Source organism: Perca flavescens, chromosome 8 (assembly GCF_004354835.1).
Source record: "Perca flavescens isolate YP-PL-M2 chromosome 8, PFLA_1.0, whole genome shotgun sequence".
Classification (NCBI taxonomy): domain Eukaryota; kingdom Metazoa; phylum Chordata; class Actinopteri; order Perciformes; family Percidae; genus Perca; species Perca flavescens.
This window is the reverse complement of record NC_041338.1, coordinates 7,571,228-7,593,215: the sequence shown is the minus strand read 5'-3', so window position 1 is coordinate 7,593,215 and position 21,988 is coordinate 7,571,228. Positions and strand designations below refer to the sequence as shown.

General features: G+C 43.0%; 1 protein-coding gene across 1 annotated transcript in view; it reads right to left on the bottom strand.

Annotated features, from left to right (window-relative positions):
* Positions 1 to 4,322: 4,322 nt before the first annotated feature.
* The window catches only part of necab2 (N-terminal EF-hand calcium binding protein 2), a 174,418-nt gene continuing 156,752 nt past the window's right edge, over positions 4,323 to 21,988 (bottom strand). Inside the window, exons 10-13 of the mRNA XM_028586498.1 lie at positions 18,696 to 18,808; positions 11,304 to 11,381; positions 10,315 to 10,406; positions 4,323 to 4,409 (exon numbers count right to left, since the gene is read on the bottom strand). Coding sequence (XP_028442299.1) covers positions 4,381 to 4,409; positions 10,315 to 10,406; positions 11,304 to 11,381; positions 18,696 to 18,808 — 312 coding nt within the window. The 3' untranslated portion in view covers positions 4,323 to 4,380. The remainder of the gene's footprint in view (positions 4,410 to 10,314; positions 10,407 to 11,303; positions 11,382 to 18,695; positions 18,809 to 21,988) is intronic.

The window sequence follows — 21,988 nt, the reverse complement described above, 5'->3', positions numbered from 1 at the left end:
AGCAAGAAACCAGTGACAAGAATGTGTATCCTGTCGCCCGCACCATACAAACAGATCAGGGACCCTCTCCTAAAAACATTGCTCCATAGCACTACTAGTGGTCAAAAACTCCACAGGGAGCCTTTAACACAGACACAGAGATTAGCAGAGACATTTCCCAGATAAAGCAGCAACGCCTTCGCATGCCTGTTCTATAAGCCTACTGTAAAACATATTTTTGTTACAGAATATGTAATAATATTCAACACTTCCACATTCCACACAGTTCTGCCCTGCTCAATGCAGCCCAGCATGGTGCTAGATTAATATTAGTATCAGTGTAGCTGGATCCACACTCACTGCTACCACAGTACTGGCAGATGACAGACGGGCTGTCATTCACAGATGATAATAGAGAAAATAGACTCAACCATGAGGTGGATGGCAAGATGGCACCTTTGAAAGTATAGAGCTATAAAGAAGGAGTGAATCATCAACACATCTTTAACCATATAAGCAGTAATACTATATATCTTTAAATACTCTCATCATACATAATAACCTCTAATATACTGTATATTTAAGTCACAATATTCACTAATCTTTTACATTGTGCTTTCTGAGCGAGAGTCTGATTGTATTACAGTGGTGGGTTTACTGTATAGTGGTGTTGGTGGGGGGTGAGGTTAGGTGAGGTGTCTTCGGTTGGGATTGGGTCTGGGTCTTTTGACCTGAATTAGACCACAGGTCATCCCAGAGTGAATGGATGGTTTCAGGTGAGATTTGTGCTAAAGATCAAGAACAATCAGAACAGATGCAGAGGTGGGTCAAGAACACGGGAATGGCCAAACACAAAATGTGGCAATCAGACAAGACTTAACCTCCATTGATTCGGTTTGTTTACCCCTAATTATAGTTTTTCAGAGTAGGAAAGAAGGAAAGATTGCCAATTTAGGTGATTTAACAAGATCACCTTTATGTATACTTTACTGTAGAGGTCTCTATCTACTTGTATGTATTTGGATTGTGGAAAGAAACTGACGCCAATGTGAATTGTATGCACAGGAGTCAAAGATTGACCCTGATCTTCTTTTGTTCGGCGAGCCACTTTACTGTCAAACAAGTTATGTTTTCGGCTCTGTCGATCTGTCTGCTTGCCTATATCTCTCTGTCTGTCTATCCAGTCCTTCCAGAAAAATGCGGAGTTTTTTTGTGATTGTTGCGGGCATAAATCCTTGATTATGCAGAACGTTTCCTTAAAAAATGCAATGGAATATGCGGGATATTTATGCAATATTATGCGATGAAATTGCGGGAACTTACAGAAATTGCGGGAACTTGCAAAAACTGCGGTTTGATGTAAAAGAGAAAAAAAAGTGATTCCCCAACACCATGCTTTTCGATGATGTTCACGTCGCGTAATTACCTCACTTCATAACGTTCCCATGGCAACAGGGGAAAATTATGCATTGAATTATGCAATTGCATAATCACGTTTTTCTGGAGGGTCTGTCTGTCTGTCAAAACAGGTGTTGCGTAATCTGATGCCACCAAACTGAAAGACTGCTATTGGGCTTTTCCCTGCTTACTGGGAGTTAACACATCAAAAAAGAAAGTCATCTTTTGAAAACCCTTAAAAGCTACTCTAGCATGTGGTGATGTTTAAGGCTTCATATTCAAAGTCATTCAGACGGGTTTATCTGTCTGAAGTTTCTGATGGTGGGTACTCTGATTCAAACAAACTGTTACAAGAAGCCGCAGCGCCTAGAAAGCTACTGCCACTTCCACTCAGGAAAAATTTGCACCGTAGCACTAAAACATGTCAATAAATACAAATATAATCATAATAGAACATTTTCATATGTACAATCTATACTAGAATTACACAGCTAATATAAGCTACCCACCACCAATTCAGACAAGGAATACACCAACAGAAGGCAGAAATAAACAAACTTTAGCTGCATGGAGAACAGTGAGGTGCTGCCTTCATCTCTCTACTCTCTTCTGTCTCAAGGTAGCAGCAGACACTTGTCTAAGTCACAAATGATCCCTTGACAGCAAAACGATCTGTTCATCTCACCTCTTAAATGACCCTGATGTCAATGTTTAAAGAGTCAACCCCAAAGTGTTTCATGACATAAAAGCTACATGAAGAAATCAATGTTGTCAATGTTTCTCTACGTGTCTGTCAATCAAAAATCATCTAGCATCTGCATACCCAAATATGTGTGAAGACTGACATGTTTTTATTGTTCAGGATACCTAACTGGCCCTCTCCTATTGGCTGGTCTCTGTTGCCAGGTAATGTCACCATCTGATGTACTGATATAATCATGATGTCTGGCTTCACACAGATTTGGGTTCAGGGTTCTGCTGCTCAGTAAAAACCTGTGCTGTGTTTACACATGCTAACTAAGCTCCTACCATCATAGACATTACTCCCACAGCAGCCATTGTCCATGAATGTACTCGGGGTGAGGAAACTCAACAAGCTCAAGCAACACAACAAATGGATCTGAAAAGCCTGAAAGATGCAAGTTGGCATTTGAAACCTAAAGTTACAACCGTAACCCTGGTTCTCTGATTGAATGAGTGTGCACAGGACTATAATGCTGCACTCCATTTACCTCGGAAGTCGGAGCAGGGAATGACGTCACACAACACAGTTGACTGCATTCCAGTACAACGATATATAACCACTTTTTCACAGTGGGGTTTGCGCTAGCCAGGTTAGCCATTGTTGGCCATACCAGTTGATACTAACGCATTACGCTGTATTTTATGCATACAAAGAGCGTAGCAACATGTCGACAGATAGAAGTTGGATAGGACTGCATGTACAATTGGTTTAATAAGACACAAATAAGACAGAAGTGCTATTACACTGTATATTACTACAGCTATCACTGTTGTTGATGCACGGAGCAGCCAGTCATGTTGGATTTTGAGGTTGGCTTTGCTTGGGGTACTGTGAGGTTCTCCGACTTTCCAAGTCGGAAATCAGACTTGAGGGACATTCCATTTCAAATTTCCCACTGGGAACTCGTAAATTCCGACTTCCGAGATACTATAACTATAGTGATGTATTAAGGGAAGGCTCTCGTTCCCTTGTTAATGTATTGTATGTATTAATGTATAATAGCACTATTCGTAGGAAAATACCTCAGTCAACCAGTCCACAGGTCAATATGGATTCTCTTTGAGATGGAAAATGTCTTTTATTTGTTATGAAGCACATTTAAAAGATGTCCGATATGTTATATCTTCCTTCCTTGTGTTATTCAGAGTCCATCTTACCTTAAAAACAGGGTTTTGCAAAACAGGGGTTGTCATAAATTCCGGCTAATATGGCATTTAGCATCAGAATCTAGCAATGACGCTGCCTTCAGGTCCATTTGGGAGAATCTCAAATTGACATAATGTGGTAGGCCTATGAATGGATATTGTAGGCTATGTATTAGGCTATTATAGGCCTATTGTATGAATACATTTTTATCTAGTTATTGAGCCAGCTCTAGCTAGCTCTTGTCCATATGAGTGCAGAAAATCTTAAACTACACATTTTGTAATTATTCATTCTAAAAACCCACTCACTGCTTGCAAGGCCTTCATGGTTTTCACCATATTATATATATTTTTTGACACAACCCCAACTCATTTACTAGAGTGGGGAAAGTAAGTTTGATAGTTAGCTAGCTAAGGAGCTAGCAAACCTTCAAGCTAAGTACAAGCATTCAGTTTTCCTGAGATTGCGAGCTAATCTGGCAACTTGGTCTGTAGATAGTCCTCATTTACTCAACATGTCGATGGGATTTCAGAATGGCTGATATGAGAATAATGTCCAAAGCATTTGATCAAGTTACAAGACAAAATAAAAATTTACTTTTTTAGAACGCTGTATGTGGGATCAAATGTGGAATGAAATAATGGCTAACTAGATGAGCTACCTGTGGTCAAACCTAACAGGAGTGAAAGAAAATGCGCCACATCCCCAAATAATACCCCAAAAACAGTAACTGCTACATGAAAAACTCAAGGCCAGGGTCCTTGCTACATGACAAACTCCACTTCACAGTGGCTCAAAGCTACTTGAAACATGAACAAGACATAATCCAATATCTTGAGCTAGCAAACTACCATGGTGAGATGCAAACGCATTAGTAATCTCACGTTATAAAATGCACAATGTTTGTTCAATTTTCACTGCAGTTGACACCATTCATTTGCACTGTGTAAACATGTAGTTACAAAAAGAGTTGAGGAATGTGAGGGTTGAAAGAGGAGGGGTTTGGGGGTGTGAGAGCGGGGGGGGGGGGGGGGGGTTAGGGTTATAGGGGGAGTTCAAGCGGAGGTGGGGAGTGTCCAGGAGTCGTGGCATGTAGTTGTATATCTTCATTCTTAGTCCCTGTTCACACTGCACCAGGCCGCTGGAAACAGAGAGAGAGAGAGAGAGAGAGAGAGAGAGAGAGAGAGAGAGAGATGAATAGAAGAAAGAGGTTAGAGAGAAAGACAGAGGTTTGAAAAGAAAATGAGCCCCAGAGGGGAGTACAGACAGAAAGACGTGTGTGTGAGGGAATGAGAGGAAAACAGATTGAATGGAGAGGAGGAGAAATTTGGCGAGGCAGAGGAAGAAAGAAGTAAGAGAGTGAGTGGGGAGAGGAGAGATGGATAAAAAACGCGAGTTAGACAAGAAAAAAGTACAAATGGCAGTCTGCCAGGCATCACCAAGTCAAGTTAGTGACAGCCTGTGCCTCAGAGCATGGATGCATGCCAGTGTCGGCTGTTTTAAATGGTGCCAGGTTGCTTTAATTGTTCAGAATGCCTCTGAGCTTCTAGTAATACACGGCCAGCCTTACTGATTAAACACTAATCAGTTTCTCAGGATTATGAGGAGACTGTATTATCATTTAGCTCGGCTCTGTAATTGTGTATTTTACAACAATTACAACATGAATTTTCTATTCATAACGGACTAACTTCTATGAAGGAGACTTGCATTTTGTTTTTTTTTTGAGACCAGATTCTGCCCATGCTCTTCACAAGATGAATAACTTCTATTTTGTTCCATTGTTATCTATTCAGTGCTGAACTATTACATGATTTATCGCCTACAATTTTGATAATTGGTTAATAATCTAAGTCATTACATTTTATCAAGAAAAACATGCACTGTTTTCAGCTTCTAATATGTGAGCATTTCCTGTTATATTGAACATCTTTAGGTTTGGACTGTTGCGTGAACAAGCTATTTTAGGATGCCATGCCCATGCCTTGGGCTCTGACATTTTACAAATTAAACAATTAATCAATTAATCTAAAAGCAATCTGCAAATTAAGAATGTCCTATGTCCCTTGAGGAAGATGCAGTTTATGACATGCTGGATTCTGCCTGAATATTATTATTCACACCTGAATGCTATGCAATTATGACAGGACCCACAAAAGCACATTGAAACTTAGAAGACTTTGAAGACTGGGTGCTGGATCCTTAATGTGGATAATAATATATAAAGGTAATTTGGACAGCACTCCAATTAAGGAAGCCCTTCTTCAGCGTGTTTCACAGGAAATCTCAAACAATACTACACAGGTGGGGTTTATTAACCACAACCAGCACACCAACTACATCCCAATAGAGGGAGCCACAACCTATCCAGACACAGTAAGTTACCAAATCAGAACGATAAGAAAAACATGAGAAAATAAAAAAGAATGAATTAAATAAATAAGCATAAATGAAATACTAACTTTTTTGAAATGAAAATACAGGGAAATTTCAAATTACCAATTCATATGAAACAAGCAAATGGAATCTCCTCATTATAGTATTAGGAAAGAGAGTGTTAAGGAAGTGTATCCAATATGCCTCCCTGAAGAAGGACTCTGTCCCTATTTCCATCCCTCTGTGGCATTTTTACTGTTTCAGTGCCCAAGTAGTGTAGTTCCCATCTGAAGGTGAATTTGTTTTTCACTGCCATCTACCAACTGCAATACCATGCAAACCATCCTACTGTTCTCTATGTGGAAATTAAATAGGAATAACAAATCATCTGAGCTTGAGTGGGCCATATGTTTGAGTGAGTGATGCGACCATTAACCACGCCTGTGCCAGTGAGCTCTGGCTGTGCTATTGGCAGCCACCGGAGAGTCACTTGACCATTTGCAAAGTCAAGTCTGAGTATTGGAACAGATCCATTCTTACTTTTAGTCCCTAGTGTGGTTATCTCTTCAACAGCACTCAATCCTACACTTAAACACTCATCTCTCCATCCTGTTACAAACTAACCCCTTGTGCACTGGTGTCTGCGTCGTTCTAGCGTATCTCTTTAAGAGAATAGCACAGCCGACATGTGAGTATGCTGGGGATCGTGTGGTAAAGCGATTGAGAGAGTGACAGGGATTAGCTTCAGAGTCGACTACCGACTTTGGAGGCAAAGTGAGAGAACCAAAGTGGCTGCCCTGTGCTTTCTGACCACGGTTGGAAAAGCTGTAGCTGGAGAAGTTAACCCTCCCCTTCATTGTACATTGTGTACGGAGAAGGAGAACCCGGAAATGAGTAGGGGGAATGCAACATGGACGAACCCTAACCCTATAGCGTAGGGTACGGTGTATGGTGCGTCATAGTGTGCGGTGTGGCGACGTAGGGTCCTTATTTATGCGTATCTACCGTACCGACAGTAAAAGAATGGACACAGCGACGCCTAAGACTTCGACGGAGACCAGTGAAGTCTATTAGAAGCACTTTTCTGGTGATGGCTGAGCGTTTCTGCACAGCCTCAAACTGAGTTTGACGACGTCGATGTGACGTGAGCAACCTGTCTGAAAAGTTATAAGTCTTCTGGTGGCTGTGCCAAGAGAAATCTCAATCATTCCCAATCTTGCAGAGACGGAGAGCGTAGTTATATGCAGGGACGTCGTTAGGCCTATTTTAGGGGGGCTGAAGCTACCCCAAAATGTTCCTAAGCCCCCCTAAATAATAAGAACAACAATTCGATTTTTCCTCATTCATATTTAGATGCAACAAATTATATATCCAGCTACAATAAACAAAGCCGAAAAGTCGGAAGTTAGACAGAAGTAGGCTACAAAGAGTCGTTGTGCTATCAAGATAAAAATGTCCCGGGAATAAAAAACCTTTTTTAAAAGAGCTGGGAATGACGAAGAGGAGGATGTCGAGGCGCTAGCCAACGTTAGCTTGGAAGAATTGCTGCCTTCTACCAGCTACACTCAGCCACAGCTAGCGGTGGCTAACGTTCACTTTAGCAAAGTTGTTGTGTAAAAAGACAGAGATGAGGCCGGTCATCAGCATTACAGAACAAGGTAATAGCAACTCAGGTTACCATCATCTCTGAAGACCCTGCACTACGGGGACCGATTACAGAAACTGTCCGGGAGGAAGTTATACCCAGAGGGATATTAGCCTTTCAGAATCGGGCGGCTAAATATCCAGCATCTCGGAGGGGGAACGAGGCTGGCGGCAGAAAGACCCGCTCTCTCACTAACGAGGCACAGACCCGACACCTTCACAACGGTGAAACGGTACCACGGGAGTGGATTCTATATTCACTGTCCACCAGAGACATTTATTGCGTTGCCTGTAAAGTGCTCCCAACACACAGCAGCGCATGTGTAGTAGGGTTTAGCGAGCTGCTGAGGGAGCTGGACTTTGAGGATTTGATCTGCGACTTTGCAAAGAAAAAGACAAGAAATTAGAACTTCTAAAGGTAAGAGCTATTATGCTATCTGTAAATTGACTAGGCTAATATAATCTTTTGTAACCGTGTGACCAGATAATGTAAATATTTGGTTTAGTTTATTGAAAAGCCATGCATATCAGACGTATTGCATCATAATTTTGTGATGCTGCTATAGGCCTGTGAGAGACTTAGTGGTCAAGTGCAGTATATGTTGGCTTTTGCAGTTTGTGAAGTAGCAGCTGACTAAGTGACTGTTATTTGGCAAACTCCACTCAGCTGTGTTGTGTGATGGCATTGTTGTATCTTCAGTCAATCACGTTTCAGAATTACTGTTGTTCTTTCTGCTTGGGTGCTTTTTAGTGAATACTATATTGCCTATATTCTTGAGCCATACAATGCTTCGGTATGATATAATTCATTGTAACATTGTCTTGTGATGGGTGAGTCAGATGGCAGTACTTGGTTTATTGAACTGGAATGGAACTGGAAGGCAAACTTCTTTTTTTGATTATTTTTTATTTAATAGTGACAGTGGATAGACAGGAAAGGGGGAGAGAAAGAGAGGGAATGACAAGCAGCAAACGGCCGCAGGTCGGATTCAAATCCGGGCCGCGCAGGCTAGCCTACATGGGAAGAACGCTCTTACTGGGGGTGTTAGAGGCCGCCCCTATTCATTAATGTTTTGACCAGTAGTGATTTGGCATGTGATTTATGTATGCCTATTATAAAGAAACAAATAGGCTAATCTGTAACTTTAGAATTTGTCACATACTTCGCTGTTCTGAGTTCACGGTGCAGTATGCACCGTAACATGTAGTCTACTACTGTGTAGTAGGCTACATGTTACCATATTTTACCACACAGATACACATGTGAAAATGAAATGAAAGCAGTCCTACATACAGTACATACAGTATATACAGTAATCATTACTCCAAATCTTTTATTCCTTCCGCCATCAGGTTATTGTATTTAGACAGTAGCCACTTTAAATAGGATCCGTATTAATATCTTACATGATAAAGTATGCAGTGATGCCTATTCTTTTTCTTGTACTGCTATTTTTCATATTTGTTTAACTTACCAACTTATTAGCTGTTTGGCTTTGTCAGGACATTTTGGATGTTGTTTCATGTGACCAATTTGCATTTCGAAGTCAGGAAATTAGCCTTAGGGTTTAGTTTTATCTTAAAGGATAAGACAGAAGGAACTGAGTAGAAATGGAAGAAGAGGATATCTGTCACTTTTGACTTGTTAACATATTGGTTTTTTGACTGGTGGTTGACATATGTGTAGCTCTAATACAGTAACGAAAGATGTGAGTGCAAAGATTTTGCAAACGCAAGTTACACATACCCTGGGGGCTAAGCCCCCCCTGTCTTTCAATCCTAGTGACGTCCCTGGTTATATGTAAAGAGATAACATAGGCACAAGCTAATTATTGCTAACTAAAATGCTAGTTAACTTTAGTAATTAAACTTAAACAGCTAATGTGAGTCGAAACTGCCTGCAAGCTTCTCCTGACTATATGGTAATTTCTCTACTGTGCGACAGAAAGTCACGTGGATATGACACAATCATTAGCCTATTTTTACAAAAACCGTCTGCTACGGAGCCATAACGTGAGATACAAGGTAATGGAACCTTTTATATATTGTTGTGTTTCTTTAGAAATAAACAATGGACAAATAGAGTCTTTAAACGCTTCAGATGTAAAGTTATTTGCTATCAAAGTGATGCCAAAATGAATGGGAGTCAATGGAATGCTAACGGCAGGTGACGGCTTGTTATCCTAAGAGTCTCCCCATAGGAGGTATGCTTTCCGGATGAATGCTTACCCCTTTGGTATCTACGGCGTAGATTTAATGAACGACGATAAATTGGGCATGGGCTGCCCCCTACACTGCCTTTTTTAAATCCTGTCCCATCTTTTTAACAAACTATGATAGTTTCCTTTCTATATTATTTTGTATTTTGTCTTTAAAGCTGGTCTTTGTGTTTTTACTGTGTTCTTTTTATGTTTTCTTGACTTTGATTGTACAGCACTTTGGTATCAGTGTTTTTACTGTGTTCAGTGGGCTACGGCAAAGGGTGGGGTGCATAGCTGTAAGGTAGAGCGTAGGGTGTGGCATAGGGTAGGGCGTAGGGTCCTTATCTACGCGTACCTACGCATGTAGCTACGCATGTAGCTACGCATGTAGCTACGGTGTAACGCAGGACCATAAATTGGGCATGGGCTAGCCCCATACACTGCCTGTTTTTAAATCCCATCTTAAAACACATCTATATTTTCAGGTTTTTAACAAACTGTGATAGTTGCCTTTCTATATTATTTTTTATTTTATTTTAAACTGGTCTTTGTGTTTTTACTGTGTTCTTTTTATGTTTCTTGTCTTTGATTGTACAGCACTTTGGTATTTTATGTGCTTAATGAATACATTTGGATTGGATTACATAATGCATCTGGCAAATGCCCTTGTGTTTTTTTAAAATCTCAGAAAGACTCAGATTTTACATCCTTTTCTCACATATTATTATAAACTGATCTCAATGGTAAAAACCATTGCCCTGCTCCTTTAATTGATGATAAAAGTAATCATTACATTGTTTTACCCTGGGGTATTTCACCACTGACCTGGCACGGCTACAGAGGACACGGCCTCCGGCTGGCACAGTGTGTCCACCTTCACATGCTGAAAGGCTTTGTTGGGGGCCGACTGGAGGTGCCTGGAAACAGAAGGGAGGGTGAGAGAGCACACACAAGCACATGCATGCACACTGCACAGCCGCTCACAAATTCCCGCGAGCACACATGGCCTCCAACCGCTTAGCACGGCCCCTAGCCTTTACTGCGGTGAGTTGAAATATTAATGGTATTGGGATGCTGTGAGCAGTGGAGCAGAAACTCAGATCAGCAGGCAGCTACATCAGCAACCTCCCCCCATGCCCAGCAACCAGCGCCATCGCTAAATCATAATGACCTGATGCAACTCAAGTGCTTCAGCAACTCTGGACTGTGTGAGTGGCTGAAGAATGCTAATTAAATGTGGACAGAGGAATTCTTCCAACAGGCTCACGGCGGTAATGGAAGAAAAGTGAGCGCTCTCTTTATTTGGCAATCACCTATCGATGAAAAGAAAGGCAGGAAGAAACGGCATGCTCAGCTCCAAAGAACTTTCAGGAGGAGCCAGAGTGCTGACTCATGGGGATTTTTCAGAAACAAAATGAATGTCCACACTCAATGGAGCAAAAGTTCTATTACTGGGGATTTATATCACCATTCATTCTGTGAACTCTACTAAAAATAGGTTTCAAGATCCGTAATGCTGTTTACGCCCAATTCCTACCCTACCTATGTCATGTTACTTTAAATAGTAACATCAAGCAATTTTTGCTGCTTTTAAGGTGGCAGGTGTGAAAAGTAGTCATTCTCAACACCGAATGTTTACAATGTCTGGCTCCGCCCGTGTTCCAGCAAGACTGCGACTTTAACTGCATTAAGGCTTTTCTAACAAGTTTATTGACACAAGTCACACAAAAACAAAAAACCTTAGGTTTTGGCTTAGGCTTAATATTGAAATATTATTTTTAAGGACGTAAAGCCACATGTGATTGAAAACTCACCTCTTCCACTCCTCCTCTCCATCCCAGAACTCGTAGACGACAAAGGATAAACCATCTGGCAGACGCACCGCAGTCACACTGGAGCACAGACAGAGGAGAATGGCAATGAGGGGATAATAGAGGAGGGAAGTGAAGGGTGAGGAAGAGTTATGAGAGAATGGTAAGTGGATCAAGGAGGGAGGAAAGATGCAGAAATACAGTAGATTGATGGCATAAGTGAGGGAAAAGATAGACATAGCAGAAGAAAAAGGTGGGACAAGGAGTAAAAGAGAAGAAAGATGGAGAGGAAGGAGAGGATATGAGGTAGTATTAGAGAGGGGAGGAAACACATGTCATGGCAGGTGAAGATTAAAGACATATTATTTAATAAAAGAAAGAATCCCATGGGCCCACCACCTGTGGGAGGAACTGCTGGGGTCGGGTGCGCTGCTACACGGGTGGCAGTGAAGGTCAGGGGCCTCAACGGACCAGACCCGGGCAGCAGACGCTGGCTCTGGGGACGTGGAACGTCACCTCTCTGTGGGGGAAGGAGCCGGAACTGGTGCGGGAGGTGGAGCGCTACCGGTTAGATCTGGTGGGGCTTACCTCTACGCACAGTCTCGGTTCTGGAACCATACTCCTGGATAGGGGTTGGACTCTTTTCTTCACCGGAGTTGCCCAGGGTGTTAAGCGCCGGGAGGGTGTGGGGATACTCACAAGTCCCCGGCTGAGCGCCGCTACGTTGGAGTTTACCCCGGTGGACGAGAGGGTTGCCTCCCTACGACTGCGGGTTGTGGGGGGGGGGAACTCTGACTGTTGTTTGTGCATATGCACCAAACAAGAGTTCGGAGTATTCGGCCTTCTTGGAGACCTTGACTGGAGTCCTGCATGGGGCTCCAGTGGGGGACTCCATTGTTCTGCTGGGGGACTTCAACGTGCACGTGGGCAATGATGGAGACACATGGAGAGGCGTGATTGGGAGGAACGGCCTCCCTGATCTAAACCAGAGTGGTTGTTTGTTGTTGGACTTCTGTGCTAGTCATGGATTGTCTATAACAAACACCATGTTCAAACATAGGGGATGCTCATAAGTGTACGTGGTACCAGAGCACCCTAGGCCAAAGGTCAATGATCGATTTTATAATCGTTTCATCTGATCTGAGGCCGTATGTTTTGGACACTCGGGTGAAGAGAGGGGCGGAGCTGTCAACTGATCACCATCTGGTGGTGAGTTGGGTCAGGGGGTGGGGGAAGACTCTGGACAGACCTGATAAGCCCAAACGGGTAGTGCGGGTAAATTGGGAAAGTCTGGAGGAGGCCCCTGTCCGACAGACTTTCAACTCACACCTCCGGCGGAGCTTTTTCCGTGCATCCCTGTTGAGGCTGGGGGCATTGAACCCGAGTCGACAATGTTCAAAGTTTCCCTTGCTGAAGCTGCGGCGAGGAGCTGTGGTCTTAGGGTCTTAGGTGCCTCAAGGGGCCGTAACCCACGAACACCGTGGTGGACACCGGTGGTCAGGGAAGCCGTCCGACTGAAGAAGGAGTCTTTCCGGGATATGTTATCTCAGAGGACTCCGGAGGCGGTTGCAGTGTACTGAAGGGCCCGAAGGGCTGCAGCCTCTGCCGTGAAAGAGGCAAAGCAGCGGGTGTGGGAGAAGTTTGGAGAAGACATGGAAAAGGACTTTCGGTTGGCACCAAGGTGCTTCTGGAAAACTGTTCGCCACCTCAGCAGGGGGAAGCGGGGAACCATCCAAGCTGTGTACAGTAAGGATGGGACACTGTTGACCTCAACTGATGAGGTAATAGGGCGGTGGAAGGAGCACTTTGAGGAACTCCTGAATCCGACTAATACGCCCTCTATGTTAGAGGCAGAGCTGGAGGATGATGGGGGATCATTGTCAATTTCCCAGGTGGAAGTCACTGATGTAGTCAAACAACTCCACAGTGGCAAAGCCCCTGGGATTGATGAGATCCGTCCAGAAATGCTCAAGGCTCTGGGTGTGGAGGGGCTGTCCTGGTTGACACGCCTCTTCAACATTGCGTGGAAGTCTGGGACAGTGCCAAAGGAGTGGCAGACCGGGGTGTGTGCCAATTACAGGGGTATCACACTTCTCAGACTCCCTGGTAAAGTCTACTCCAAGGTGCTGGAAAGGAGGGTTCGGCCGATAGTCGAACCTCGGGTTGAAGAGAAACAATGCGGATTCAGTCCTGGTCGTGGAACAATGGACCAGCTCTTCACTCTCGCAAGGATCCTGGAGGGAGCCTGGGAGTATGCCCAACCGGTCTATATGTGTTTTGTGGATCTGGAAAAGGCATATGACCGGGTCCCCCGGGAGATACTGTGGGAGGTGCTGCGGGAGTATGGGGTGAGGGGGTCTCTTCACAGGGCCATCCAATCTCTGTACGACCAAAGTGAGAGCTGTGTCCGGGTTCTTGGCAGTAAGTCGGACTCGTTTCAGGTGAGGGTTGGCCTCCGCCAGGGCTGCGCTTTGTCACCAATCCTGTTTGTAACATTTATGGACAGGATATCGAGGCGTAGTCGGGGTGGGGAGGGGTTGCGGTTTGGTAGGCTGGGGATCTCATCGCTGCTCTTTGCAGATGATGTGGTCCTGATGGCATCATCGGCCTGCGACCTTCAGCACTCACTGGATCGGTTCGCAGCCGAGAGTGAAGCAGTTGGGATGAGGATCAGCACCTCTAAATCTGAGGCCATGGTTCTCAGCAGGAAACCGATGGAGTGCCTACTCCAGGTAGGGAATGAGTCCTTACCCCAGTGAGGGGACAATGGAGCGGGAGATTGGTCGGAGAATCGGTGCAGCGGGTGCGGTATTACATTCAATCTATCGCACCGTTGTAACGAAAAGAGAGCTGAGCCAGAAGGCAAAGCTCTCGATCTACCGGTCAGTGTTCGTTCCTACCCTCACCTATGGTCATGAAGGCTGGGTCATGACCGAAAGAACGAGTTCCAGGGTACAAGCGGCTGAAATGGGTTTCCTCAGGAGGGTGGCTGGCGTCTCCCTTAGAGATAGGGTGAGAAGCTCAGTCATCTGTGAGGAGCTCGAGTAGAGCCGCTGCTCCTTCGGCGTCGAAAAGGAGCCAGTTGAGGTGGTTCGGGCATCTGGTAAGGATGCCCCCCTGGGCGCCTCCCTAGGGAGGTGTTCCAGGCACGTCCAGCTGGGAGGAGGCCTCGGGAAGACCCAGGACTAGGTGGAGGGATTATATCTCCAACCTGGCCTGGGAACGCCGATCCCCAGTCAGAGCTGGTTAATGTTGCTCGGGAAAGGGAAGTTTGGGGTCCCCTGCTGGAGCTGCTCCCCCCGCGACCCGATACCGGATAAGCGGACGAAGATGGATGGATGGATGGAAAAAAAAGAAACATTCACACAATAATAGTTTGGATTGGAAAAAAGATTGGTTCCTCATCCTGCACAATATTGATGCCACAGCACATAAACACCACACTGAGTGCTTGAAGATTGCATCCCATCTATAAAAAGGAAACTTGTAGTAATACCACGGAACAATGTGTGACCAGGTCAGTGCAAATGGGGGAAGTTGGACGTTATTGGCCGATTGTATAAGACACTTTAAATGGTAAATTTTTCTGTAATGAACAGCAACTCCATATTGCCTCAAGAAGAGAATTAATGTGTTGAAGTAGGCTATGGGTTCAACAAGGCGCTGGACATAATCCACAGGGAACCTTTGTCCATGTTCACTTTTCACTTCACTTCACTTTTTACAGCAGGCTGCTGCATTTATGGGCTGTACGGATAAACTGGAACCACTGTCATGTTGGAACAATCTTGACACATTGCTAAAGTTTGTTATCGATGCTGAAAATGTCCATTTGACAAGCTTTAGTGCGTAACTTTTACATTACATTACATCTCATAAATCAACGTCCATGAAGGTGCAGGAAATAAAACCTCACATCTAAACCACACAGTTGCGTTTTTTTTTTTTATTATTTCAGGGGGAATTTTAGGCCTTTATTTTTTATAGGACAGCTGAAAACAAAGAAGAGACGAGAGAGAGGGAATGACATGTGAGTGTATGTGAATATATTTGTGTGAAGAGTATGTATGTGTATGTATATATGTATGTATATGTGTATATGTATATGTGTGTACGTATAACTGTCGATCTGTATATGGATTGTACATTCAAACACCAAATTGTATATTACATGGGAGTGTTCCACAGTACTAAGGGTCAGGAAGGGAAGTTAAACATGTTTTGTTTACTTTTGATATGTCTGAAATAAATGTATTCATTAATTTATTGATTGATTCATTTACACGCCGCAAAGGGCCGCAGGTCTAAGTCAAACCCGCGGCCACTACGTCGAGGAGTAAACCTCTATATATGGGCGTGCGCTCTACCAGGTGAGCTACCCAGGCGGTCGCGGTTTTAAACACATTGTAAAATGGTTGCAGTTTGGTTATGTTTTGGCACAAAAACTACTTAGTTCCGTTTAGAAAAAGCTGTGGTTTGTGTTAAAATCAGACGTTACTTCACTTCTGGTTAGGCACAGGAAGCGGAAAATGACGTAGCTCCATTTGTTCAGTAAAATTAAAAAATAAATCGCTAGTCTTCAACCCCGGTCTCTTGGGTTTGTTTGACCCATCCCTCCTTATGTGGAAATGTGGCACTGTTATACTTCATCAGCTTACTTTCTGCTTCGCTCCCGTCGTTACTAATACGTATATTTTTATTGTTATGACTGACCTTATTGGACTTCGAGGGATATTCACTGTTTTATCTGTGTCCACCACCTCATACGTACTTTGTTCCATAAAGTTGCCTTAGATTTGTTTGTTCCTTTGTCTTCATGATGAACAGTAGTTTTAGACAGGAGACTGACTATGCAACAGATGCAGTATTCAGGCTACAGATAACACACAAATCATCTCCATTCAACTTATTACGAAACTTCTAAAAAAAACTATTGGTTGCACCATTGATAACTTACAGTTAGGAAGTGAACACTAGGAAGTGAATCATTCATTTTGTGTTCTACTTAATTTAGATCTATTTGTAGAGATTTGCTTTGAGTTTGACATTAAAGAGTAATATTTTCTGTGATAGAAAACCCCCAAATACATCAACTATGAATCAATGCTGTTAAATGAAATAAAAAGTCCAGTTTAGTGTTTAATCTTAAAGCTGCTATTATCAACATTTTTATTTTAACAACGGATCACATGACAACTTGTATCTAAAAGGGATTGCTAGTAGTGACGAGCCCACAGATCATTATCACCCGACTCTGCGTCCTTCTTAACACTATTGAGCGTTTTTGCATCTTTTAGTTAATTATTTTGGGTTTACTGCCAGCAACTTGACAGTGTTTCTTCTGTCTCACTACTCTCAGGGGGCTCGCACACTTGGAAAAAACACTGTTTTTTCTGTTTTAACCGAACCCTGGAGTGTTTCGTTGGATAGTCTGGTTCGTTTATGGTGGTCACTGGTGTTATAACTGTTCATCATGCCCACTGCTATTATTATTATGAATCATATTTCGGTATATCTGTATCTATTTTGTCTCTTTGGCTTTTGACAGCTAAGATGGCTAGGACTAGTAGCAGCTAATGTTGCTAGAGGTTTGTGTGTGGCGCTGTTATCATTTTAGATTGAATTGTAGTAGGACTCAACTGATCCGAGTTAAAGATACTAGAGACCCGCGATTCATGAGTTAATTTAAAGAGTCGGGCGAAAGATCCGAGTGAGTCACGACTCAAACAGGTTTAGTAGGCAGAAGCCTGGTGGGACTCGTGGGAGACAACGAGTTGCATCAGTAAATAGGCTGGAAAGGCTGTTTTATTCACTTTAAACATCAGAAGTGATTATTTTCTCTAATAAAGATGATGCTGCGTCATTAGCATCATTAGCAGTAATGAAGTTACTTAGCATGTTTGGTAGCTTGATGGATAGTTAATTAGCTAACTTGCTAATTCCACCCACCGTGCTTTCATGCTACACACTGGTTAGGCTATAGAAAATTAGCCGAACACAGTCACTCATCTGGCAAGAGCGTTGAGCTTTTCTACGCTATGACAAGAGTGTGTGAATGAAACATTAAGGTGTTAAACTTTTAGTGGCCGGTGTCACTACCCGATGTGAGTTGAGTGCAGATGTGAGTTGCGCATGCGTCACTTTGCGACAGACCTGTTTTGCTGTTAGCCACAGAATAATGAGATAGGTACATTACATAGCAGTAATTTATTATTTAGCGTAAGGCATCACATTTTCACAGCATGATCCCTGATGTCAGTTCTAGATTAGAGGCTGAAGTAGCCTACAAGAACCTGCTGCTTCTGTAATGTCAATACAATAAAAATGGACATACATAATGAAGCTCGTTCACTGCTGGCTACAAGTTAGCAATCAAACACAACAAAGGCTGTCACTTGAATGGCGTTTTGAGCTAATTTTAGCAATTAAACAATCATAGATAGCTAAAACGTTTTATTTATCCCTTGGCGTTATACCGTAAACCGTTTAAATCTGAGTATGCGCAACTCACATCTGCACTCGACTCACATCGGGTAGTGACAGCCGGCTGGCTAGCTAATTAGTTAGCTTGCTTGCTAGAAGGCTTAGTTCTCAGTTCAGCATCACCTGTATTAGAGAAAATTGCTCGCCTTCTTCTAAAATATTAGAAACACCAACCAGAACTAGACAACCCAAGACAGCATCAATTTGGTGTTGCTCCAATATTCCTGAGACACCGTGCAGATAAAGTGCAGTGTGAATGCCAACTGAACCTTCAAAACTCAAATTACTTCAAACTTAATGAAAAACGTGAATGTGCCATATGGAGTTGTTGTTTACCTCTGTCTTTGCCCCTCTTGCAGACCTTTTATTCCAAAATACAGACTGGTGGGTCTAATAATAAAAATAAATAGAAATGCAGTAGAGCCAGAACCTTGAAGTCTTGCCAAGGGCATATGCACGGTATGACTATACAGTCAGCATATTGAGTCTGGGATTTGGAGAAATCTCTCTGGATATTAGACTGCAGCCTTAGGTTCTGAGTGGGAAGCACAGGAGATTTAAAATACATGTTTTGTATATCAGACTATATTACAGGTACAATGCTATATGCATTGGGTATGCCGCATGATATTAGAATCTCGCTGATCCAAACCACCTGGGAGTTACAGCAGTTTTTTCTTCAGTGGAACATTTTGTGTGTGTGTGTGTGTGTGTGTGTGTGTGTGTGTGTTTGTGTGTGCGTGTGTGTGTGCAAGTGTGTGTCTATGTGCAGGAACACCAGAGAATACTGATACAATCCACGACCAGAGAAGGGAATATTTGAGGTAGTATATGATGAAGTGAGGAAAATAGTAAGGTCTCCCCGACACTGAAAATCGAGCAAATATAAAGCAGAGCAGTGGTGAGACTTACTGAAAGCAGTCTCTCTGAGTGGAGACGTTCTTCAGGTACTGCTTCAGAGCCTCGCAAAAGTCGGCGAGCTTCTTCTGTGAAACCACCATCTCCTGACGAATCAGCAGCAAGGACTGCAGAGGAGGAGAGACATGGGGAGGTCAATTTTGGGATTAAATTTTTTTTATATGAGTGTAAGCCATTGCGTTTGTAAAAGCAGACAGATATAAATACAAACACATACAACATTCTGTATTTACTTGACTTTTTAATTGACTTTTTGTTTGTCTTCATTGGCTGACATTTCTTATTTTATCTGAATACAGCATAAACAATCTGCTTGAAAATATAGGAAATATTGGATAGGAGGACAACACAATGTTCTTCTACTAAATAAAACATCACATTCATTTTTAATTACACTTGTTTTCATGTTAAACAAATTGTACGTGATATCCGAATACAACACACATTTTCTATAGGCTCAGTCTGTCAACAATTCCAGTGCTGGTTCCATGGTATAGAGCGCATCGCGTCATACACTAAAAGCCACGCCCACCGAAGGGGAAAACCACCATAGAAATAAAATAGATAGAAAGGCCATTGGACTGTTTCCCGTGGTCATTTGACACAACACAAAATGCAATTGTTGTTAGGTTTCATGGTGACAATACGTGTCAATGGTCGCAGCTCACTGGAAGGAGAGCCGCCCGACGCAGCTCGGGAGATGTTCTTGGAGTTGCGGGGAGTGTCTCTTAATACATGCATGGGAGTGAGGAGGAACAGTTAGACCCAGCGGCAGTGGATCAGCGGACCGCTAAGGTTACACCCAGCCTGCTGTTCAGCTCATTCTCTGTAACCGATGCAAAAGCCCGGCGGAACCAGCCAGCTGGTGAACAACTTGTTGGCTAACGTAAGCTTGCTAACTCCGCCGTACCCCCTTTACCACATTGTTTCCAGAAAACGAATAAAGCTGTCACTCGTGGCGATAACAGTGTGCTTTGTGTGGATGAAGCACAAAGTTAACTGACTCATGTAGCGGCTGGCTCTCTGCCTCGTAACATTACTACTCCACTGCTGTTTGTCTGACACACCAACCCGATTATCGGCCATCGGACAGTCTGGCGAGGTCAGTGACTCAAGTCTGTTCGGTGTGTTCCGTGCCGTCATCAGTTGGAGGAGCCGTTGGCCTTCATTTGGGCCGATTTGACTTGTTGAAATGTCGGGCTCAATGACCAATCTGATTGGTGGAGTGCTAAGCCGGAAATGACGAGCGGGATGAGTGTGACTAGAGGCTCTCAAAATCTGACGAAAATCTTTTAAACTGACCTTCGTCGATCTGAAGTGAAGACAGATTCAGCAACTGCACGGCCTATTTCTCGCTTGAAATGTTTTCAGAAACACGTTTCGTTGAACTATTTTCGTAAAATATGAGATCGTATTCTGAACAAGCTGTCATGATGGTCTGGCTTTGAAACTCAGGAGAAGCCAGACCCACGTGACACGTTTGTCCAATCAACTGCTGGCTTAAATTTTTTGGGCGACAATACAGATTAGCGCCGCCTGCTGTTATGGAGACATATTATGTCTTGCGCACGTGCAGAACGTACGCTCAAGTCGACATCGCTTCGGTGTGTTCCGAGCCACTTCTTTGACCAACTCGGGGTGGCAGTCTGTCCGACTTCCTTTTCTGCTGAAAGTCGGCCGTCGGGTTGGTGTGTCAGAGCCTTAACTCGCCAGAAGTCGGCTTATACTGAAGTTTAACGTTGCCATGGCAATGGTACACATAAAAATGGCTGCTGCTCTGACCATTCTGCTACATTGATTTGAATGGAAATGGCCTTTCTATCCATTTTATTTCTATGAAAACAACTCTCCGCTCTCCATTGACTTGTATTGTGTGAAGGTGTCTCCTCGTCAATTTTTTCAGTTTTTTCCCCCTGAAAGCTCTGATTAAATGTGAATTTATGTTTACATACACCTCTTTTTATATATATTTTTTTACTGTAATGAATATGTTATTTTATTGTTTGTATGAAGTCTGTTTTTTATTTATACCTCCATAATAATTGACACTTGATGTGTATGTGCTATCCAGGTTTACCTGATTCTTTTTATAATACGTAAAAAAATTCTGCTGATTACTCACATCTGTATTCACTTTAGAATAGAAAAATAGAAATTTGAAGCAGGATGTTTTTTTACATCCAATCACAGTAATAATGTTAACACATAAATCAGACAATGCACAGGCAGTGTCCTCTTTATCTGAGACCGAGACAAGCGCTTCGATTCTGAGACGGGAGCTTCCAAAAGTGGTCTCGAGACTCGAAACTGAGACTGATCTCGAGGACTATAAACACTGATCACAGCAGCTTTATGATAGCATCTGCAGTTAGCAGGGGCTTTGTGATACAGCTGCAAATCTGCTATTCATCTGTGACTGGGTGTTATTCATCCCCTACAGCTATCAAGCAATTTCTCTGATGTTGAATTGCAACGGGAGGGGCATGAGGCAGTCCCCTGCAGTTAAAAGCAAGATGTTCATAATCTCACACAGCCTATAGAAATGTTTTGATGGACGCCTCCTGGGGACCCAGCAGTCGAAGATGCCTCAGACATCCAGTGACCTTTATGTGTTTGTGTGTGTGAGACAGAGATTGGACAGATCTTTAGCTGCAACACGTCTCTATTTGTTTTCTGTACAGTAACTCCCTTCACAGTTGCACATTTGTGCATCTGCGTGCATGTTTCTGTGTGCAAGTGGTTGACGTTGTGCTGTACTATTTGAGCCGGCAGGATCATTTGCAATTATTTGCACACATCCGATCTACAACAAGAACAACCAGAGGAGTGCTGCTGCATTGACTTTGATCAAATACGATTAGCTGCTATCTTCAGGTTCTTATGTGCCATTGTTACTGTAGCGCACTACAGTACCATTAATAATTAATCCACTATGACCTACATAACTCCAGCAGTGTCTCACTGAGACTTCCCAATACACATTCACGCACACTTATACACTCAAATATCACATGTACACGCATACTTATACTTATATACACACACTGTGTATAACTAATCTAATCCTCTACCCCTCTAGATGAGATTATTCTGTTAGATATGAATTTATAATGTTCAATGCTTTCCTGACGTTGACTTTTAACTGTAATTATTTAGTCGTGCAACAGAAAACTCAGATTGGACAGATAGTGTAGCTAGCTGTCTGGATTTACTCTGCAGAGATCTGAGGAGCATTTAACCATAGCCCTCATATATCCACCGGAGTTTATTATTACAACACAAAGAAA